Raw genomic sequence first — 19,573 nt, forward strand, 5'->3', positions numbered from 1 at the left:
TAGGTGTAAATAGTAGCTGTGGTTAATGGCCCAGGAACTTAAGAGTGTTATGAAGAAAATTGAGCTTGCCTCCACCATCCCTGCCTTGATACAATTGCTACAGTCTGTGGAAGTATAAATGTGTTCTGAAACAGCATGGTCTCTCAGGGAAAGATGAGCATTCTAAACTTGCTTTTGAAAACGGAGAGCCAATGCACATGCAGTTCTTTGTTTCCTCACTGGTTTATTTGCTTTCTCTGAAGGTGAAAGAAAACATGTTTTCCCGGTTAAGAGTAGCCACCTCTCCGTGTACTTTGGCATGCCGTCGTCTGCACCGGAAAGAGAAAGGCAAGCCACTCATGTTGAACCCAAGAACGAACAAGGTTGGTAACATCCATGCCAGCGCAGACTTTCCTTCCTTCTGATAAAGGTTTGATAAGGAAAACTGATAGGTATTTGATAGCTTTATACTGAAAGTTTTCAGCGCCATTTGCTTTCTTTACATAAACTTTTCATATTCCCTTTGAAAAAAAACATAGCTACTTTATGTCTCCTAAATTTCATACTCACAACTTTAGCTAACAGAAAAGACTCAACTGCGAAGCAAAATACCACCAACTATGAATAGCACTGCAACCAGGTTTTGTGCTGGGTTTTTCTGGTTGTTTTTCTTGGGCAAGATAAAGTATTTTTACATTTACTGAGCTTGTAGCATACTCAGTATGGGCCAACCAGTTAGGTCTTTGAAGGGTGGGGTCAAAATTATGAAAGGAGCCTCCACCCAGCTTACTAAACAAAAATCCTCTCACATAACAATTTTGCTCAATGAATGGGTAATGGCTTCAAAGACAAAAGTCCTTTGACTTTTTTTTTTATTTTTATTTCGTTGTGCTGGTCCAGGGAGCACTGTCCTTGAGCTTTTGTACTCAAGACTAGTCTCTGACACTTGAGCCCAGCTCCACTTCTGGGTTTTTGGTAGTTTATTAGAGATAAGAGTCTCGTGGACTTTCCTGACTAGGCTGACTTTGCACTATGATCCTCAGATTTCAGCTTTTAGGATTATAGGCACGAACCACCAGTGCCTGGCTTAACTCTATTACCATTCCTAGGATAGAAGTGATAGGAAATGTTAAGACCCAGTCATGAGTTTATCTATTTTTTATTTTTTTTTAGTTGGACTCAGCAGCAGATTTCTCTATTTTTAATGGCAATATTAGGTAGTAAATATAATGACTGTGAGTAGTTTCTTTTTTTTTTTTTTTTTCTGAAACAGTGTTTTACCATGTAGCCCAGACTGGCCTTGAATTTGTGATCCTCCTGCCTTAGCATCCTATGTGGTAGGATTACAGGTATGAACTGCCATGCTAAGTTGTTAAATAGAATAGTTAAGAGGGTTGGTTTTTCATCTTTACAGCCGGCTTCTGGTTCCAGCTCTTTTTTGCTATGTGACTGGGCATCTATATACGTTCTCTTAACTTACCTGAAGTCATCTGAAAATTGACAAGAATAATTAGTTCCCCCTTAATGATATTTTCTGGGTACTGAGTAAAATAAAGTCTTTGACATGCTTAGTTAGCATAGTTTAGGCCAACAAGAGGAAATGTGTCCAGAGATCACACCGAAGACTACATCTTTGCATTTCTGGTACTTTGCACAGACTCAGCATATACCTAGTGACTTACATGAAGCTTAATCAACGGTATCTTTATCCCCCTCTTGTTTTTGCCTCACTTTACAGATTTTGCTTGCTCTTCAACATGCAGTTCATTCCAAATCCAGGCCTGAGAATGGAATTCAGTGGTGGCCCATTTTCTTACAATGCTTGAGACCCTGCATTCAATCCCATCAACATATACTCACAACTAGTAGGGGTATTTCACACTGCAGTAGACTGCAATGGTTGCTCGCTGCTCTGAAACTCTTAACTAATTTTATCTTCCTGTTTCTATGGCAAGTAATCTATATGGTTATTTTGTATTTAGCTGTTATTTATGTTTCCATGAATTTATCTCTTCTTGATTTAGGTTCCATTGGAGGTAGTACAGTTCAAATACTTTATGTCTTTGTCAATATCTTGGGTTTAGTAGACATTTCTTAAATGTGCTGTTTTTATTTATTGTTTACTTATTTTACTTAAAACCTATTGCAGGGATTTAGTGGCTATAAGGAATATATAAAGTATATTAAGTGAGAAATTTCTAGGAGGATAACCTAAATGCATTATATAGTACTTCTATAAAAGGATTTTCAATTTACAGGTCAAGGATTCCTTGGAGACATACCATGTTAAGAAATCAGGTTTGTGCTTCACAGACTGTAAACTGAATTAATAACTTCTTAGGTATTTATGTGTCTTATTTTAAAGAGTTTGTTGCTACTATAATTAGTAAAAAGGCAAGATTGAATTCTGAACCTTTTTGATGTGTCTGTAATCCCTCTGTATTAAAGGTATACTTGTGATAATGCTTGTAATAACTGTTTAGCATTAAAAATGTGTCATTCATTTACATTACATTCACTGTTGTATAACCACCCCTGTTGTGGAGTTCTAGAACTGCTTTATAGCCCTTAATGGAAACCTAGTGCAGCAAATATATAATAATTTAATATCATTTTTAGCACAGACTTAAAGCTTGTAAAGGTACTAAGTGACATCTTATTTTGTGCATTAATGATCCCTCCATCAGACAGGAAATCCTAGGCATTTTAAATGGAGGCTATTATGATTACAACTGTAAAACTATTTGTGTGATGACAGGATGGGCCAGCTCCAGTTATGTACATAGCCTCCCCAACGCCTCCCGCTCCTCCCTCTCCCCCCTCCCACCCCAAATGTTCTTCATTTTCTTTCAACTCCTCTATTCTTTGAATTGGCTGCAAGAGAGAAGCCAGAGTTTTGGTTGATAATGTTATGTGTTGGTTCTGTAGGAGTCCTTCTGAAATTAAGAAAGAAATGGAACACTATTAACAACAGTCAGTAATTCTCAAATTTCTCCTGCCATTTAAATTCTTTATTTTTCCAGTTGCTCCCATAATAATAATAAACATTTCTTTTAAGCAAAATATCATTGTCAAGATGTAAGGCTGTGGAACTATTAAACATGGAGGTGGAGGTCAGTAAGCTGGAACTGATGTTCCAGAAAGCTGATTCTGACCTGGATTACATTCAGTACAGGCTGGACTATGAAATCAAGGCTAATCACCCTGATTCAGCAGGCAAGAAAAATCCAGTTACCCTTTTAAAGGAATTGACAGCCTTAAAGTCTTGATATCAAACCTTGTATGCACGTTTTAAGCCAGTCGTTGTTGAGCAGAAAGAGACTAAGAGCCGCATTTGTACTACTTTGAATAAGACCATGACCATGATACAAGAACTACAAAAGCGGGCTGGGAAGGTGGCTCAGTGGTAGAGCGCTTGCTTTGCATGCTCAAGGCCCTGGGTTCAATTCCTCAGCACCACATAAGCAAAAAGCCGGAAGTGGTGCTGTGGCTCAAGTGGTAGAGCACTAGCCTTGAGCTGCAGAGCTGAGGGACAGTACCCAGGCGCAGAGTTCAGGCCCCACGACCGGACCCAAAAAAAAAAGAACTACAAAAGCATACAGACCTGGAGTTGTCACCATTGACTGAAGAAGAGAAAACTGTGACAGAGCAATTAAAATCTCACATGCCAGATTTATGATGAAATGAAATTTTAAAAGAGAACTCTAATGAAGAAGATAAAATTCCACAGCAAAATGACAACTGGAGGTGGGGTATTAGTAAAGGAGTAGAAGTTTGACTTGAATGACAGGAAGGTTTCATAATAAGAGGGGAGGATAAAGAAGGCCAAATAAGGGCTGGGAAGGTAGCTCAGTGGTAGAGTGCTTTCCTTGCATGCCTGAGGCCCTGGGTTCGATTCCTCAGCACCACATAAGCAAAAAGAAAAAAGCCAGAAGTGGCGCTGTGGCTCAAGTGGTAAAGCGCTAGCCTTGAGCTGAAGAGCTGAGGGACAGTACCCAAGCCTAGACTTCAGGCCCCACGACCGGACCCCCCCCCCAAAAAAAAAAGCCAAATAATATATGAATGTATTTCAGCCAAAAGGATTGAATGGGGAAAAATATAAATGTAAACACACACATACACACACACACACACACAAAAAAAAGATGTAAGGCTGTGAAGGGATCCTACTACAGGTTCTAGTTTATTTTAGCCAGAGCTTTGTATCTTAAAGGACTTCATTTGGAATAACAAAACTGTAGATTGCTAGAACTAAAAGCACTCAGTATTCAAATCATTAATTTAATTGGAGAAGTGTTAAGTGCTCTGTGGATTAGGGAAAGTCAGCCCCAGGATATTTAAGGACTTGCTCCTTTTGTATCTTGTCTAGAGCTTTTGTTTTCTAATTCCCACCTCTGTGGGTGTTTTGTTTTGTTTGTTCAACTTCTCTAATAGTTACAAAGCAGAAGAAAAATTTGAGTTAGTTTACTTACACAAATAATATGATTAGTAAATATGACTATCGCTTCAGTATATCATCATCTGTTTTCATTTTAGTATCATCTCCATAAAATTCAGGATTTAAATTGTAGTGTATAATTTCATATGCCATTTTACCACTAGGAAAAATAGGAATATATTTCCATGATGCTTAATGTAATATTATGGCTGCATATTAGTTTAGTAGATAGATTTGGAACTAGAGAGACTATTGGGAGTCCCACCAGTCTTTGACCCTTTGCTGGCTTTATAATCATGACTCTAGTGATAATCTCTTTGAACCTATAGCTAATGGTGTAAATGTTGTCCCTTCAAAATTCATACATTGAAAATTTTATCCCCTGAAACTGATGGTATTGGCAGTTCTATATTTGTATATAGTAGCTAGTTCATGGAGGTTCCACATGGGATTTTAATGTCCTTCAGAAAGTGACCCATCCAGATGCCGGTGGTTCATGCCAATATTGCAAACTAGTCATACGGTGGAGATCTGAGGATCTCAGTTTGAAGCCAGCCCAGGCAGAAAAGTCTGTGAGACTCCTATCTCCAATTAAGCACCAAGAAGCTGGAAGTAAAACTCAAATGGTGGAGTGCTATCTTTGAACAAAATGGTCAGCAGCCATGCTCAGGGCCTAAGTTCAAGTCCTAGGAACAGCACGTGCGCACGCACGCACACACACACACACACACACACACACACACTCAGGAACAGCGCTCAGGTCCTAAGTTCAAGTCCTAGGAACAGCACGTGCACACACACACACACACACTCAGGAACAGTGCTCAGGTCCTAAGTTCAAATCCTAGGAACAGCATGTGCATGCGTACACACACATACACACACAGGAACAGTGCTCAGGTCCTAAGTTCAAGTCCTAGGAATAACGCATGTGCCACATGCACGTGTGCATGTGCACACACACACACATCCCAAGAGAGTTATCCTTCCAGTGCATGGAGAAAACAAGATGTCTTCCCTGAGGAATGGTTCCTCCCCAGTCACTAAATCTACTGACTCATTGACACTTCCCTATCTTGGATAATGTGAATTGTGTTTGTTTTTTCTGTCAGTCAGGGGGCTTGAACTCAGGGCCTGGTTGCTGTCCTGAGCTCTTTTCTTCAAGGATAGTGCTCTACCACTTTGAGCCACAGCTCTACTACTTTCCTGTCTTTGAAATTGTAAGGAGTAAAATTTTGTTTCTAAACTTCCCAATATTATGTTTGTTATACCAGCCTAATGGACTAGGGCAGACCTCAGGTCTTCCTCTATATTGTTACATATAAAAAGGGAAACTGTAAAGATGCACTATGCCCTAGTATTCTCTTTAGGTGATGTTGTATTTTAATAAGTCATTACTCTACTATTGAGGAGTACTAGTTCCAATTTTGGCACTGTAAGTCATGTTAGCAGTTTTGTAAGTATTTGGCAATTTCCTGGTCCCAGACAGATTATTCTAACTTCACATAGAAGGAAAAGAAAGGCCTCTTAATTACCCACTAGCATGCTTCAAAAACACCTGAGATGATCAACCTAAATAAGAAAAGCTATATTTTGGCTCATAGTTCCAGAAGTTTCAGGAACAGTGCTCAGGTCCTAAGTTCAAGTCCTAGGAACAGCACGTGCACACACACACACACACACACACACACACACACACACACACACACACACACACACACACACACACACACACACACACACACACACACACACACACACACACACACACACACACACACACACACACACACACACACACACACACTCATGAACACTCAGGTCCTGCTTTGGGACCACATCATGGCAGAGAGCACAGAATGGAGCAAAGCTGTTCTCTTCATGGGTCAGGAAAAAGATGCCAATGTGCCATTGTCTGTCATGGCCATTTACCCAGTGACTTGAAGACCTTCCAAAAGGCCCTGTCTCTCTAGCACTCTGCCACCCACTAGCATCACTCCAGGGAATAAACCTTCAGCACCTGGGCCTTTGAGGGTCACGTAAGGTCTAAGCTAAAGCATTCTGCCCTGATCTCAAAAACCTCATAAGTTTATCTCACAGTGCAAGGTGCATTCTGTCTCCAAGAGTCTGAAGTTTTACTTATCCTAACATTGCTTCAAAGTCCATGTCCAAAGCCTCCTTTAGGACCCAGAACAAACACAGCTGTGAGCTTCTCTGAAAGTCACATACTCCCAAAGTATACAATGGCAAACGAATCTAACTGTTTCAAAAGACAGAAATAGAAGATAAAAAGGAGGGCTTGGACCAAAGCAAGACTCAACAAGACAGATAGCAAACCCTTCATCCAGTGCACACTGGGTATGATGTGGCATCCCGGGGGGCCTGGGTGTCTCCCCTCCCCCTCCCCTGTGGCCTTGCATGCTGCCTGCAGCTTTCTTCAGAAGATAGTACTTGCTGGCATCTTCATTGCAGCTTTAGCTTCACCTTCAGATCCACATTCTGGCCTGTCAGGGGTCCTTGCAGGACACTGCTAATGCGACAGGAAGCCCCCATGGTCCTGTAACTTACAAGCCTGCAAACCCAGCATTATGCAGGGAGCTCCAAGGCCTTGCAGATACTAAGTGCAAGTAAGTTGTGGGAGTTTTTTTTCCCCCTTCCTCCTCTTCTGCCCTGCTCCCTTAAATCCCTGCAGGGCCTCCCTCTTTTTTTTTTTTAATAGGAACTTGATACTTACGATCCTGCCTCATCCTCCCAAGTGCTGGGATTACAGGCAAGCACTATAATTTCTGGCTTCCTACAGTGGTATTCCTGAACTATTTCTTTTTTTTTGAGGGTGGGGTGTCCGGTCATGAGGCCTGAACTCTGGGCCTGGGCACTGTCCCTCAGCTCTTCAGCTCAAGGCTAGCACTCTACCACTTGAGCCACAGCACCACTTCCGGCTTTTTTCTTTTTGCTTATGTGGTGCTGAGGAATTGAACCCAGGGCCTCAGGCATGCAAGTGCCTACCACTGAGCCACCTTCCCAGCCCCTGAACTATTTCTTTTAAGTCTTTATGCCTACTATGTGTATATGGTGAAGTCTCTCTGTGGTTAGTTTGGTGGTCAGCTTGTGATTAGAGAGTTAAATGTCTAGAACCTGAACTAGAACCAGTCAGTCTTCCACAGTCTGTGTGTATGTATGTGTTCAGATATACCTCTAGCACTTAGCTGCCTAAATTTGTGATGACATATCAGCCTTCACATCCTCCTTGCACAGAGCCTGAGGCTTAGCCAGAGGTGGGAGCTTAGGCCTCTCCAGTATTTCCTGGACAGGGCCATAGCTCGTGCCATATGGATTGCCCAGAATACCTTCCAGCTTTTCAAAGCCCCACCCTACGGGCATCCGGTTCCATAAGCTTTTCCTGCTCAGCTTTTTGGTTAGTTTATTGTCTACTTCCTGTGTCATCCATGCAGCTGCCATACTGACATATTGCCTGTGATTATTTTCCAAGCTCTTTGGAGATTAGAACCCTGTTAGCACCCAGTGAGCTATGAGACAGGCAAGGTAAAGCAGCACTATAGAAGCGATCTACAAGAAAACATCAGACAGGTCAAATCATAACATTGCCCTGGGCATAGGACTTTGCAAAAGCTCCAGTCCTTTCTTCCTACTGCATTGACTCATTCCCAGGCTGTTCATTTTCAATGGTCATTGGTTTTCAAGGCTACTTTGGAATAGGAAAGGTATAGCCTTTGGTTAATTTCCAGGGTTCTGAAAAGCAGTTGACCCTGATCATTTGGCCAGTGTGTCTTTCCCCTTATGGAGGAAAGGATTTCCAGGAATTTATACAACAGCAATTGCTGACACCATTTTTTTTAACGAAAGAATTTGCTCCGCAGTTGAAAAATGGAAATAGAAGATTTTCTTCTGACATTATTGATTTTAATTATATTTTATTGGTTTAATTTATAATATGTTACCTGCATCTGTGTAGAATATATAGTTTTGTGTGAGTTTTTCTGAACATAAAATGGGTTAACAGGAGTGTACTTTGATTTACAGCTTTTTTCTTAACAGTGTGTCTCGAAGATCTAATACTGTACATATATATATATATACACACATACACATTAGCTATTATAATGGTATTTCATGGTATGAATATATCATAGGTTCCTTACAGCATAATTGGTGTACTTGTAGTAAATTTGTAACAGCCAAGAGAACTAGACACAGTGTCACTAACTTCTATATGTGCTTTTTTGTCCTGTGTCTATTTGTCTGAGATGACTAGTGATCATATTGTTTAACAGAAGAAAATCTTCATTAAAATTTGAAGAGCACTTCAAAACTGTCTTCCAAAAGCCTAGGTTAGATTTCCAGTAATTGTATTTATGAGAGTAATTTTTTCCAGTTTCATCAATCCTGGATATTACGGATCTTATAAATTCTGAAAATCTTAGCAAATGGATTTTGTTGATTTTTAAATTTGCAGTTAGATGACATTTTAAAGGACAATGCTATTGGTACTAGAGTAAATAACCTTCATCCTTGCATTTTTTTTCTTTTAGGGAATGGCATTTACATTACAGGAACGACAAATGCTTGGTCTTCAAGGACTTTTACCTCCTAAAATAGAGACACAAGATATCCAAGCCTTACGATTTCATAAAAACTTGAAAAAAATGACCAGCCCTTTGGAAAAGTAAGAGTTGATTGATATTTTTGGTTTTTTTATTGTTATTCTGATGAGAAAATTTGGGACTAATATTGCTGATAGGGCATGAAAAATATATAATCTAATAATGTTTGATTTTTTTAATCAGTTGACTACTTTTTTTGTGTGGCAGGACTAAGGTTTGAACTTAGGGCCCCATCTTGCTAGGTAAACACTATTATTTGGGCCACATCTCTAGTCCAGTTGACTAGTCCTTTTTTCCTTTCTCTCCCTCTCTTCCTTCTTTTCCTTTTCCTTTTCCTTCCTAACTTGCTCGGCTGGCACTCTACCATTTGAGCCACACCTCCAGCCTGGCTTTTTACTGATTTGGAGATGGAATCTTACAGACTTTTCTGCCCTGGATTCAAACCAGGAACCTCTTGATCTCTGCTTTCTTTCTTTTTTTTTTTTTGTCGGTTATGGGCTTGAACTCGGCTTGGGCTCTGTCCCTCAGCGATTCAGCTCAGGGCGAGTGCTCTACCACTAGCACCTGGCGTGACTGCTACTTTAGTGAGTTATTCCCTCATGTTCACTATTATAAAACTTAATAGGAGTCAGTTTTTATGATAACAATAAAAGCAAGAAACAGCATCCAATTTACACCATTTTATTTCATGACTTGTATCATTTGCATGTGTATAAGAAGTGATCTTGTATATCACAAAGTGATCTCTGTGTGTGTAAAGTGGGTGATAGAGTTCTGGAGACTGAGAAGACAAAGGATGAGGGGCTGCAACTGCTGAGGGCCTTCTTTGTGGAGACTGCAAAGCGTTCAGGTGATATGGGACATCACGGAGTGGGCTCACAAAAGATGGCCAAACTGGCTTTTTAAAATTCTATTAATTTTAATTTATTTGTTATTCTATGTCAGTAAAGGAATTTGAACTTGGGGACTCGTGCTTGCTAGGCAAGTACTCTGCCACTTGAGCCATGATGCTTCACAAGCTGGCTTTTTAACTAGACCCACTCCTGATAACAAATCTACACTATCATAACCCACTAATCTATGAAAGGATTGATCCATTCACAAAGGCAAAATCCTCATGACCCAATTACCTCCCAAAGGCTCCATCTCCAAATACTGCGGACATTTGGGGATTCAGGTTCTAGCACGTGATATGTGGCAAACACATTCAAATCCAGTAATGTATAACCTTGCATTCTAGATGCTCAAAACAGTTACACTCTGTTTTTAGTGTGAAATACCTTGAGACAAATGCACATTCAGAGGGAACCTGGCCCAAGTCAGGAAATCAGAATCTCTGGGGAAGTGATGCTTGAACTGGAGTTTATGAGGTCTCATCGTACCTGATACCTTGATTTTTTTTTGACACAGATATGAAAGTCAGCTAAGATTTAGAATGACTGTGGCTGGATAGAGTTGGCAAGGGGTTAGGAAGAACTACCAGGATATGATGTGAAGCTGAGCATGGTTAGATGAGTAGAAATACGACGTTGATTTGGGCTTAAGAGTTTGCTGGGCTGGAACAAGAGCTATATTGTTTTATTTACTCTCTAATTCATTCCGGGCACTTCTGTGCTAGGGGATACAGTTGAGTACTTCCATCAGGGTGTTCACTCTCTGTTGGGAGAGAAAGACACTGTGGAAGAATAACGCAGTAATACAAAGATGTGAAAGTTTGTAAATGATAACAGCAGTGACAGACCGAATGAGAAAACTGGTCCTAAGATCCAGAGTGGGGAGTGAAGATGAGCTGGAAGGGATGTGATTGACCAGAAAGAAACAAAGTGATTAAAGAGCTAGAAATCCAGATCCCTCAACAACTAGAAAGTAAAGGTATCATAGCACCAGCTAACTGATGAAGGGTTGTGATCACAGAGTTGAATAAAGGCTTTTTGTCATTTCTGAGCTTTCATAATCTTGAGCAGGAACCAGTGCCAGAGGCTCGCACCAATAATCCTAGCCGCTCAAGAGGCCGAGATCTAAGGATCCAAGTTCGAAACCAGCCTGGCCAGACAAATCCGAAAGACTCTTATCTCCAATTAACCAGCAAAAAGCTAGAATTGAGGATGTGGCTCAAATGATTGAGTGCTAGCTTTAAGTGGGGAAAAAAAGAAGCAAGAGTGTGAGGACATTAGTTCAAGCACCAGCACTAGTACAAAATAAAAAGGAAAGGAAAAGCTGGAAGAGGGAGAGAATGTGTGTGAGTGTGTAAAAGTGATAACAGCAAGGAAGTCCAAAAATTGTACAACTTCTCTCTGTCACATGCCTGATGGGCCATGTGTTCTTTCCTTAACACTTCTGCTATCGCTTCCATCTTAATAGCCCAGTTCATTAGTTCCCTATAGTTGGCAGGAATCTTCTTCCCTTTAATTACTATCTTTTGAAGTCATTTCTGCCCCCCAGGAGCTATGTAGAACATACAATTTATGGTTGAATGGTTCTCTTCTTATTTATTCACTGAATCTTTTCATACTAGTCAGATGTCACTTTGCTAGCTCTGGGAAATAATACAAGTATAACTTACAATGTAAGTCATTGTAAGTCAGCTTATGATGGAGTTACATAAACTGATCATGAATTGAAAGTATTACAATTTGAAGATGTATTCAGTGCGCTCAACCTATCACATATCATAGCCTAGCATCACAGTCCACTGTAGAGTACTGATTATTGACCCTCCTGATTGCATGAGTGACAGCTGTGGCTCTCTACAGCTGCCCAGCATCCAGATATGATGCTACAGGAACATTTTTAATTCAGAGTGCAGTCACGCCTCTCTCCACAGGGGATTGGATCCCGGATTCCCCTTTCCTCTCCCCATACTAAAATCAATATATGCTCCAGTTCTTTGTATAAAATGGCGTCATATTTGCATGTAATTTACATACACCTTCCAATGTATACATAGCCCTCATGATGGCTCAGAGTATGATTTTTTTAACTTCATGATAGTGTAAAATTAATGCAAAGTTGAATGAAGAAGAGAGTAGGGTATTGTGCAACCTGAACATAGGAAAGTCTGACATGTATGTATGCATGTATGCATGTGTGTATGTATGTATTGCGAGTGGCTGCATTAGAAGACATGACAATGGGATTACACCTGCAGAGGTGATCATCAGGTACAGCATCTCCAGGGTCAGAGTTGTGGTATAGTTGAGGAAATGAAGACTCAAACCAATACAGAAAAAAGTGAGGCTGGGATGTAAACAGAGATCTTACTAAGTGTTATAGCAGCTTGATTTTATTTACTATATTTTATTTTACTGTACTGAAAACCACTTAAGGAGAATAGAAATGATGACAGTAAATGTTTTTGTGTGTGACTGCACTAGCCCTTAGGCTTGAATTTAGGGCCTGCACACTGTCCCTGATCTTTTGTGGCTAAAGCTAGCTCTCTACCATTCGAACCACAGCTTCCCTCCCAATTTTTTGGTGGTTAATTGGAGATAGGAGTCTCATGGACTTTCTTGCCAGGGCTGACTTTGAAATGTGATCCTCAGATCTCAGCCTCCTAATGAGCTACTGATGCCTGGGACAGAGTGGATTCAACTAGGGAAGAAGACTGGTTAGAAGATTCTTGTGGAAGTGCAGATGAGAAATGATGGTGGCTTCAAATGAATGTGGTAGAAGGAAATGAATGTATTTGAGAGATACTGGGTAGGTAGATACTCTGTAGGCCCTGGTGATTTGCTGGATTAGGGAAGGGGAGGATAAGAGGGGAAGAAATGAAGAATAGACTGACTTTAGGTTTCCCACTGATCTGAGACTGACTTTAGGTTTCCCACTGATCTGAAGATAGAACAAAAAATATGGAAGGAAAGATAATAAGACTGTTTTAGACACACTTAATTCAAAATCAGAACTGGTTTTCAAGCCAGTATTAACTGTTCTTCATTATAGAACTTTATTTTGTAAAAGAAGTTGATTATATATCCGTACCTATGTACTCCGTGTAGCTCTTACAATGCTTAAAACTCCACTGGATTGTAAGCTTCTCAGAAGGGATAACTTTTTATGTCGTTGGAATTCAGAATAGTGCCTGGCACAGTTAATGTTTAGTCAATATTTGGATAAGTTTTACTTCATTTTGCTTCCTGATTCACATATCAGCCTTCTTGATGGTTCCTTCTGTAAGGGTAAGGCCCCATGGTGCTCTTTGCATTTTTAAAGAGTGTTGTACAGAGCCTTACTCTCTGCAAGGGTTGGCAAACTTGAGCTGTGTGTCTCTTGTTTTCTTCATTGTCATCTACCATTTAAGTGCATATATTTTTGCTAATTTATAGTTAAGTACAAAGTAGTTATAAATTTATAGTTTGGGTATACTTTGGTGGGTACGTAGATGGGGAGGTAAGCTTACTTTTAGACATTAAGGTTAACTTTTGGGGGGGTCCGGTCGTGGGGCCTGAACTCTGGGTCTGGGCGCTGTCCCTCAGCTCTTTAGCTCAAGGCTAGCGCTCTACCACTTGAGTCACAGCACCACTTCCGGGTTTTTTCTTTTTTGCTTATGTGGTTCTGAGGAATCAAACCCAGGGCCTCAGGCATGCAAGGCAAGCGCTCTACCACTGAGCCAACTTCCCAGCCCTAAGGTTAACTTTTGAAAGCCAGTTTTTTTTTTAATGTGATGAAGGCTGACTCATTTTTGTTCTTAATTTCAGATACATTTATATAATGGGAATACAAGAAAGAAACGAGAAACTGTTTTACCGAATACTACAGGATGATATTGAAAGTCTAATGCCAATTGTATACACACCCACAGTTGGTCTTGCCTGTTCCCAGTATGGGCACATCTTTAGAAGACCTAAGTAAGGCTTATTAAAAATATATACATATATATGTATAAATATATAAATATATGAATGTGTAAGAACAATAATTCGGTAGCACCTAGATTTTTCTGGGTTAATAGTTTTATCTCAGCTATATATATTTTACAAAAGCTTAATGTGGGTTAAAAGAGATTGGTAAAAACCCTGTATGTTCATATCTTTTATTTTTGTGCAAGCAACACAATTCAAAAAAAGTTTTACAAATTGGAAAAAATTAGCAGTTTATGCCTATTCTTCTTTAAGGAATTGTGTCTTTTTTTAATATCTTTACTTTCCCCACAAAAGGATCTTAATTCTGGTGGCAGATTTCCCATCATTATCATTAAGATCTTTTATCTGAGCCAATCCTGGGGCTTGAACTTAAGGCCTAGGCACTGTCCCTGAGATTTTGTGCTCAAGGGTTGCTTTCTATCACTGAGTCACAGCTCCACTCCAGCTGGACTTGACTTTTTTTTAAAAGCTCATCAGATGATTATATACCCTGAGAACAACTGCTGAGACAATACTGATTTGGGCTACAGTAATGATGCCACAGTTCCGATGCCACTGAACAAAGTAAATACAAGGATTAGTTCAGAAGCGGTGGAGTCCACGGGGACCATTGCTGCCTGACAACTCTGGATCCTACGTTTTCTCTCTGCCCTTCTTTTTCTTCCTCTTCCTCTGCCCTTTTTGAAATCTAGATGATCTCAGAACAGTATGCTATGTTTTAACTTTCCTTACCTGTCCTTAACAATGTATACTTCAAAACAGTGTGTTAAAGATGATAAACATATACTTTTGATTTGTTAAATTGTAATAGTAATAAATTTAAACAATTTTTCACTTCTTCCTGATGCTTCAACTGTGTCATCTTTTTCACTTTTCAGTTTCAGTGAGTTTTAGTAGTAGTTTGCTTCACAATATTCTGCTTCCTTATATTTGGTGGTCTGCCTTTATTATTTTTTACTGGAAGAGTATTAAGTTTATTTGTCCATGTGATACAGATACAATTCTTGGTAAAATGATTCCATCATTTAATAATAGTCTTTGTTTTAGCTACTATGTAAACAATATAATTACAATTTGAAGTAGTTGAAAAGTGTTGGAAACAAAGCAATGTGACATAGTTAAATCTGTTTGGGAAATATACTATGTCTTGTTTTATTAAAATATCTAAGAATTCCAGTTATGGACAAGAACTTAGAAACAAACAAAACTGTCATGAAATGCAAAGGTGTTTTTGTTCTGTTGCAGGGGATTATTTATTTCAATCTCAGACAGAGGTCATGTTAGATCAATTGTGGATAACTGGCCAGAAAATCATGTTAAGGTACTAATAGCACAACCCTCCTTTTCACAATGTTTTCTTTGTCCTTGTAAGTTACCTCTAAATATCCAAGAACAGCTTTTCATTGTTGCTCTGATATATGCACTTGTACATGCAGACTTATACTTTGTGACAGGCAGAGATGGGTAATAGTAATAGTTGTAAAATGTTTTACTGGTGTTTGATGTCACTCTAAGAATAAAATTGAAGCTTTTCAAAAGGCAAACCTGAACAGTCACTAACACTCCAGTATCCTACTCCTCACTAATTACTTTAGGTAAAGAAAAATAGATTAAAATGCCATGAAAACTGTTATTCTGCAATAAATACTTTTTAAAGCAAGAGTTAAATGTAGCAATATAAAACCCCTGGTCAATATGGCTGTTTTTCATGGAATAAAATATAATAGCGTACTTCAAGATCTTTGGTGGGGTACTGGTGGCTCATGCCTATAATCGTAGCTGCTCAGAAAACAGATCTGAGAATCTGCATAGTTCGAATTCTGCCCAAGCAGATAAATCCAAGACTTTTATCTTCAATTAGCCAGCAAAAAGCTGAACGTAGAAGTGTGGCTTAAGTTGTAGAGTGACAGTCTTAAGCAAAATTAGCTAAGGGAAAGAAAGGCCAAGGCTTTGAGTTCAAGTCCCAGTACCAGTGCACGTGCACACTTGTACACACACACACTACCTGCTTTGAGTTCAAGTCCCAGTACCAGTGCACGTGCACACTTGTACACACACACACACACACACACACACACTACCTGCTACCTTTTGGTAGGCTTTTGTGTTTATTATAGGCAGTAATCTTACTTGCTTTTATTGCCTCTGCCTTCCTTACCAAGTAGATACAGATGGAGAATCATTAGTTCAGATAATCTAGAAAAAATTGATAAAATAAATGAACTCAGGATATTGTCTTAAATTTTTATATGTAGGTATGTAGTTTTTAATCCTACATCTTTTTCTCCTTTACTCTTAATAGTGCTTTTCTTATTTGTGTTGTTATTATATTGTTGTAGGACACTATTAGTTTCTAAACTTAATTTTTTATTATGGTAATCTCTTCTTTGAGAGAATTTTGTTCACTTCTCTCATATTAATCTTCCTGAAAGTCTTTGGTATTTAAATATTGATCCTTCAGTCAGAATCATTCTGTTTACAAGCCAAAGCCAGGGAAGTCAAATCTAGTTAATACCACCTCCTCTCCATCCCCATACTCTGGAGAGCTTTATATGCAGATGCTCTGCCACTTGAGCCATGCCTCCAGTCCTATTTTGCTTTTGGTTATATTTTGAGAAAGGGATTCATATTTATGTCTGGGGGCCTGGACTATAATCCTATTTATGCTTCCCATGTAGTTGGGGTGACAGGCATGCTCCACCACATCCAGCTTTTTGTTGGTTGATGTGGAGTCTTGAAAACCTTTTACCTTTGGAGCAAGAAATGTGACTTAGTGGTAGAATTGTTGCCTAGTATGCACAATGCATTCCTCAGTACCACATAAATAAAAAATAAATCCAATTAATAAGAGAAAAAAATTAAAATTAAAAAAAAATCTTTTACCCAAGCTGGCGTCAGACCACAATTCTCCATCTCTACTTCCCTACTAGTTAGGATTATAGGTGTGAGCCATTGCATTTAGCATAACTTTTTTAAATTAATATATCAAAATAGGCAGATATCCTAGATTAAGTGTGCTTCATAGGTTTACATTGGAAGTTAACTGAGAACTATTTTTAAAAGTGAGAGTGAAAATACATGAAAAAATAAAAATGCATTTCTTTAATGCCTCATTATTGAGTAAATGTAATTTGCTGTGTTTTATTTTGTCTTATTTGTAATTAAGGCTGTTGTGGTGACTGATGGCGAGAGAATTCTGGGTCTTGGAGATTTGGGTGTCTATGGAATGGGAATTCCAGTAGGAAAGCTTTGCCTCTATACCGCTTGCGCAGGAATACGTCCTGAGAGATGCTTGCCTGTGTGTATTGACGTGGGGACTGACAACAAAGTGAGTCATACATATCTTTGATCTTCCTCTTGGAATTCTTAAAAATTACATTCTGGCTGGGTGCTGGTGACTCATGACTGTATTCCTAACTCCTCTCATTAGTCTGAGGTCTAATCATCACAGTTTAGAGCCCAAGTAGAAGTCTATGAGACTTTATTTCTAATTAACCTGTAAAAAGCCAGGAGTAGAACTATGATTTAAATAGTAGAGTACCAGCTCTGAGCAAATAAGCCAAGCAAGAGTGTGAGGCCCTCAGTTCAAGTCCAGAACACACACCAATATTCATACAAACAATAGAAAATTAAGCTATTTGTACTTTCTAGAAGGATTACAAGTTTTGTATGTTTAATAATGTAATAAAATGTTTTCTTTTTCTTTCTTTTTTTTGTGGGGGGGGAGGTCCTGTCGTGGGGCCTGAACTCTGGGCCTGGGCGCTGTCCCTCAGCTCTTCAGCTCAAGGCTAGTGCTCTACTACTTGAGCCACAGCGCCACTTCCGGCTTTTTTTTCTTTTTGCTTATGTGGTGCTGAAGAATCGAACCCAGGGCCTCATGCATGCAAGGCAAGCGCTCTACCACTGAGCCACCTTCCCAGCCCCTAAAATGATTTATTTTCCACTGGTTTCTTTTATAGGCACTATTAAAAGATCCATTTTACATGGGCTTATATCAGAAACGAGATCGTTCGCAGCTTTATGATGATCTGATTGATGAGTTTATGAAAGCAATTACTGATAGGTAAGTTTAAAAGTTGTAAGTATGTCATAGATATAAAGGCACCTTTAACTGTGGAGAGGGGCTATAATTTGTTTTATATTTCTTTATGTCCTATGAAGATAAGCAGATCAAGATTCAAAATTCAAGGACTTGGATTTTTAACCATTCAATGAGATGGGCCAGTAGTCGGTAGTAGTTCTGTTCTGCCTTGCCTTCTGGAGTTTTTTCAGACATCTGAAGAACCTACACTCACCTCTCCTGGCAGACACTCACATCTGCATCCTTTGTTGGCCTAGGACTACCAGTTGAGTCCACTACTCAGGCTCTCCTGCATTTTTGTGTTGTAAATTCTCAGACCGTTTAGTGCTCCTTTCAACCTCTTTGTAGTGTCCAACCAGTTTATCTTGCCTCCTGTGTTCTCACTTTTTCCCCTTGACTACTAGGAAATCTTTACTTGCTCTTCTAACTTTCTCTTTTCTTCTGCCATTTTCACTGGCTTTTCTTACTCTTTTTCATTCAGACTGGATGAATACATAGTCTTGTTTTTGAGCTATGTAAACTGAATATCTTGCTAGGGATTAAATCCCAGGGCTGCATACTTGCTAGGCAAGAGCTATATGCCTGAACTGCAAACACACACACACACACATACACACACTTGACACACACACACACTTGACACATATTTGTTAGGACCTCTAGACATGGGACTTCCAAACCCATGTCAGCTCACTTCCATAGTTCTGCATCTCTTAACATCTGGAATCTTCAGTTGAGATATTCTGTTGCTACTCTATTTTCATGTCTTTTTTTTTAATATAAATTTTTTATTGTAAAGATACTTACAATGGGGTTACAGTTACATGAGTAAGGTAATGAGTACATTTCCTATCGAGCATTGTTACCCCCTCCTTTGTTTTTTCCCTACCATAACCTTCCCTTCTACCTCCCCAACCTCTGCCTCCCCCCCGCCCAGTTGTAAAGTTCGTTTTCAACATAGTGTCTTGTATATATCATTGTTATAATAGGTCCACCTATATTCTTGTTTCAGCATTTTGTTATTTCCCTTCCCCTCTCCAAATTAGAAAAATGTATATATAGGGTGCCGGGTACGAGAATCAAAAGATTCCACATAGAGCTCCCCTGTGACCCAGCAATCCCACTTTGGGGCATTTACCCAAACGATCACAAACAAGGCCATACTAAAGCTACCAGCACAATATGTTTATCGCAGCATTATTCACCATAGCCAAGATATGGAACCAACCAGATGCCCCTCAGTAGATTAATTGATCAAGAAAATATGATATATAGAATGGCACTGCCCCATTTGTTAGGAAATGGAAAGACTTAGAAAAAAATTATATTAAGTGAAGTAAGCCAGGCCCAAAGAAACATAGGTCCCATGGTTTCCCTTATTTGCAATAACTAGTATACATCTAGGACAAGCAGAAAAGGTCAAAAGCTATGTATATATGACCATATAAGATGATGCTAAGTGAAATGAACCCCAAGATAGGGACACATGAGGTTTTATCTTTGTTGCTGTTGTTTTTAATGTACTATGTGATTTTTGTTCTTTTTGTTACTTTTGTATGTTCTTCCCCTGTAGTATAACCCCTGTTTTCAC

At 39.3% G+C, this 19,573-nt stretch overlaps 1 protein-coding gene and 1 pseudogene across 1 annotated transcript in view; both read left to right on the plus strand.

Annotated features, from left to right (window-relative positions):
• The window catches only part of Me2 (malic enzyme 2), a 58,959-nt gene that overhangs the window by 15,227 nt on the left and 24,159 nt on the right, over window positions 1-19,573 (plus strand). The window contains exons 2-7 of the mRNA XM_042675366.1: window positions 243-362; window positions 8,968-9,101; window positions 13,737-13,886; window positions 15,147-15,222; window positions 17,068-17,229; window positions 17,861-17,964. Coding sequence (XP_042531300.1) covers window positions 255-362; window positions 8,968-9,101; window positions 13,737-13,886; window positions 15,147-15,222; window positions 17,068-17,229; window positions 17,861-17,964 — 734 coding nt within the window. The 5' untranslated portion in view covers window positions 243-254. The remainder of the gene's footprint in view (window positions 1-242; window positions 363-8,967; window positions 9,102-13,736; window positions 13,887-15,146; window positions 15,223-17,067; window positions 17,230-17,860; window positions 17,965-19,573) is intronic.
• LOC122104440 lies at window positions 3,081-3,658 on the plus strand (annotated as a pseudogene).

The sequence above is a fragment of the Dipodomys spectabilis genome, unplaced genomic scaffold (assembly GCF_019054845.1).
Source record: "Dipodomys spectabilis isolate Male_0828 unplaced genomic scaffold, ASM1905484v1 ptg000024l, whole genome shotgun sequence".
Classification (NCBI taxonomy): Eukaryota; Metazoa; Chordata; class Mammalia; order Rodentia; family Heteromyidae; genus Dipodomys; species Dipodomys spectabilis.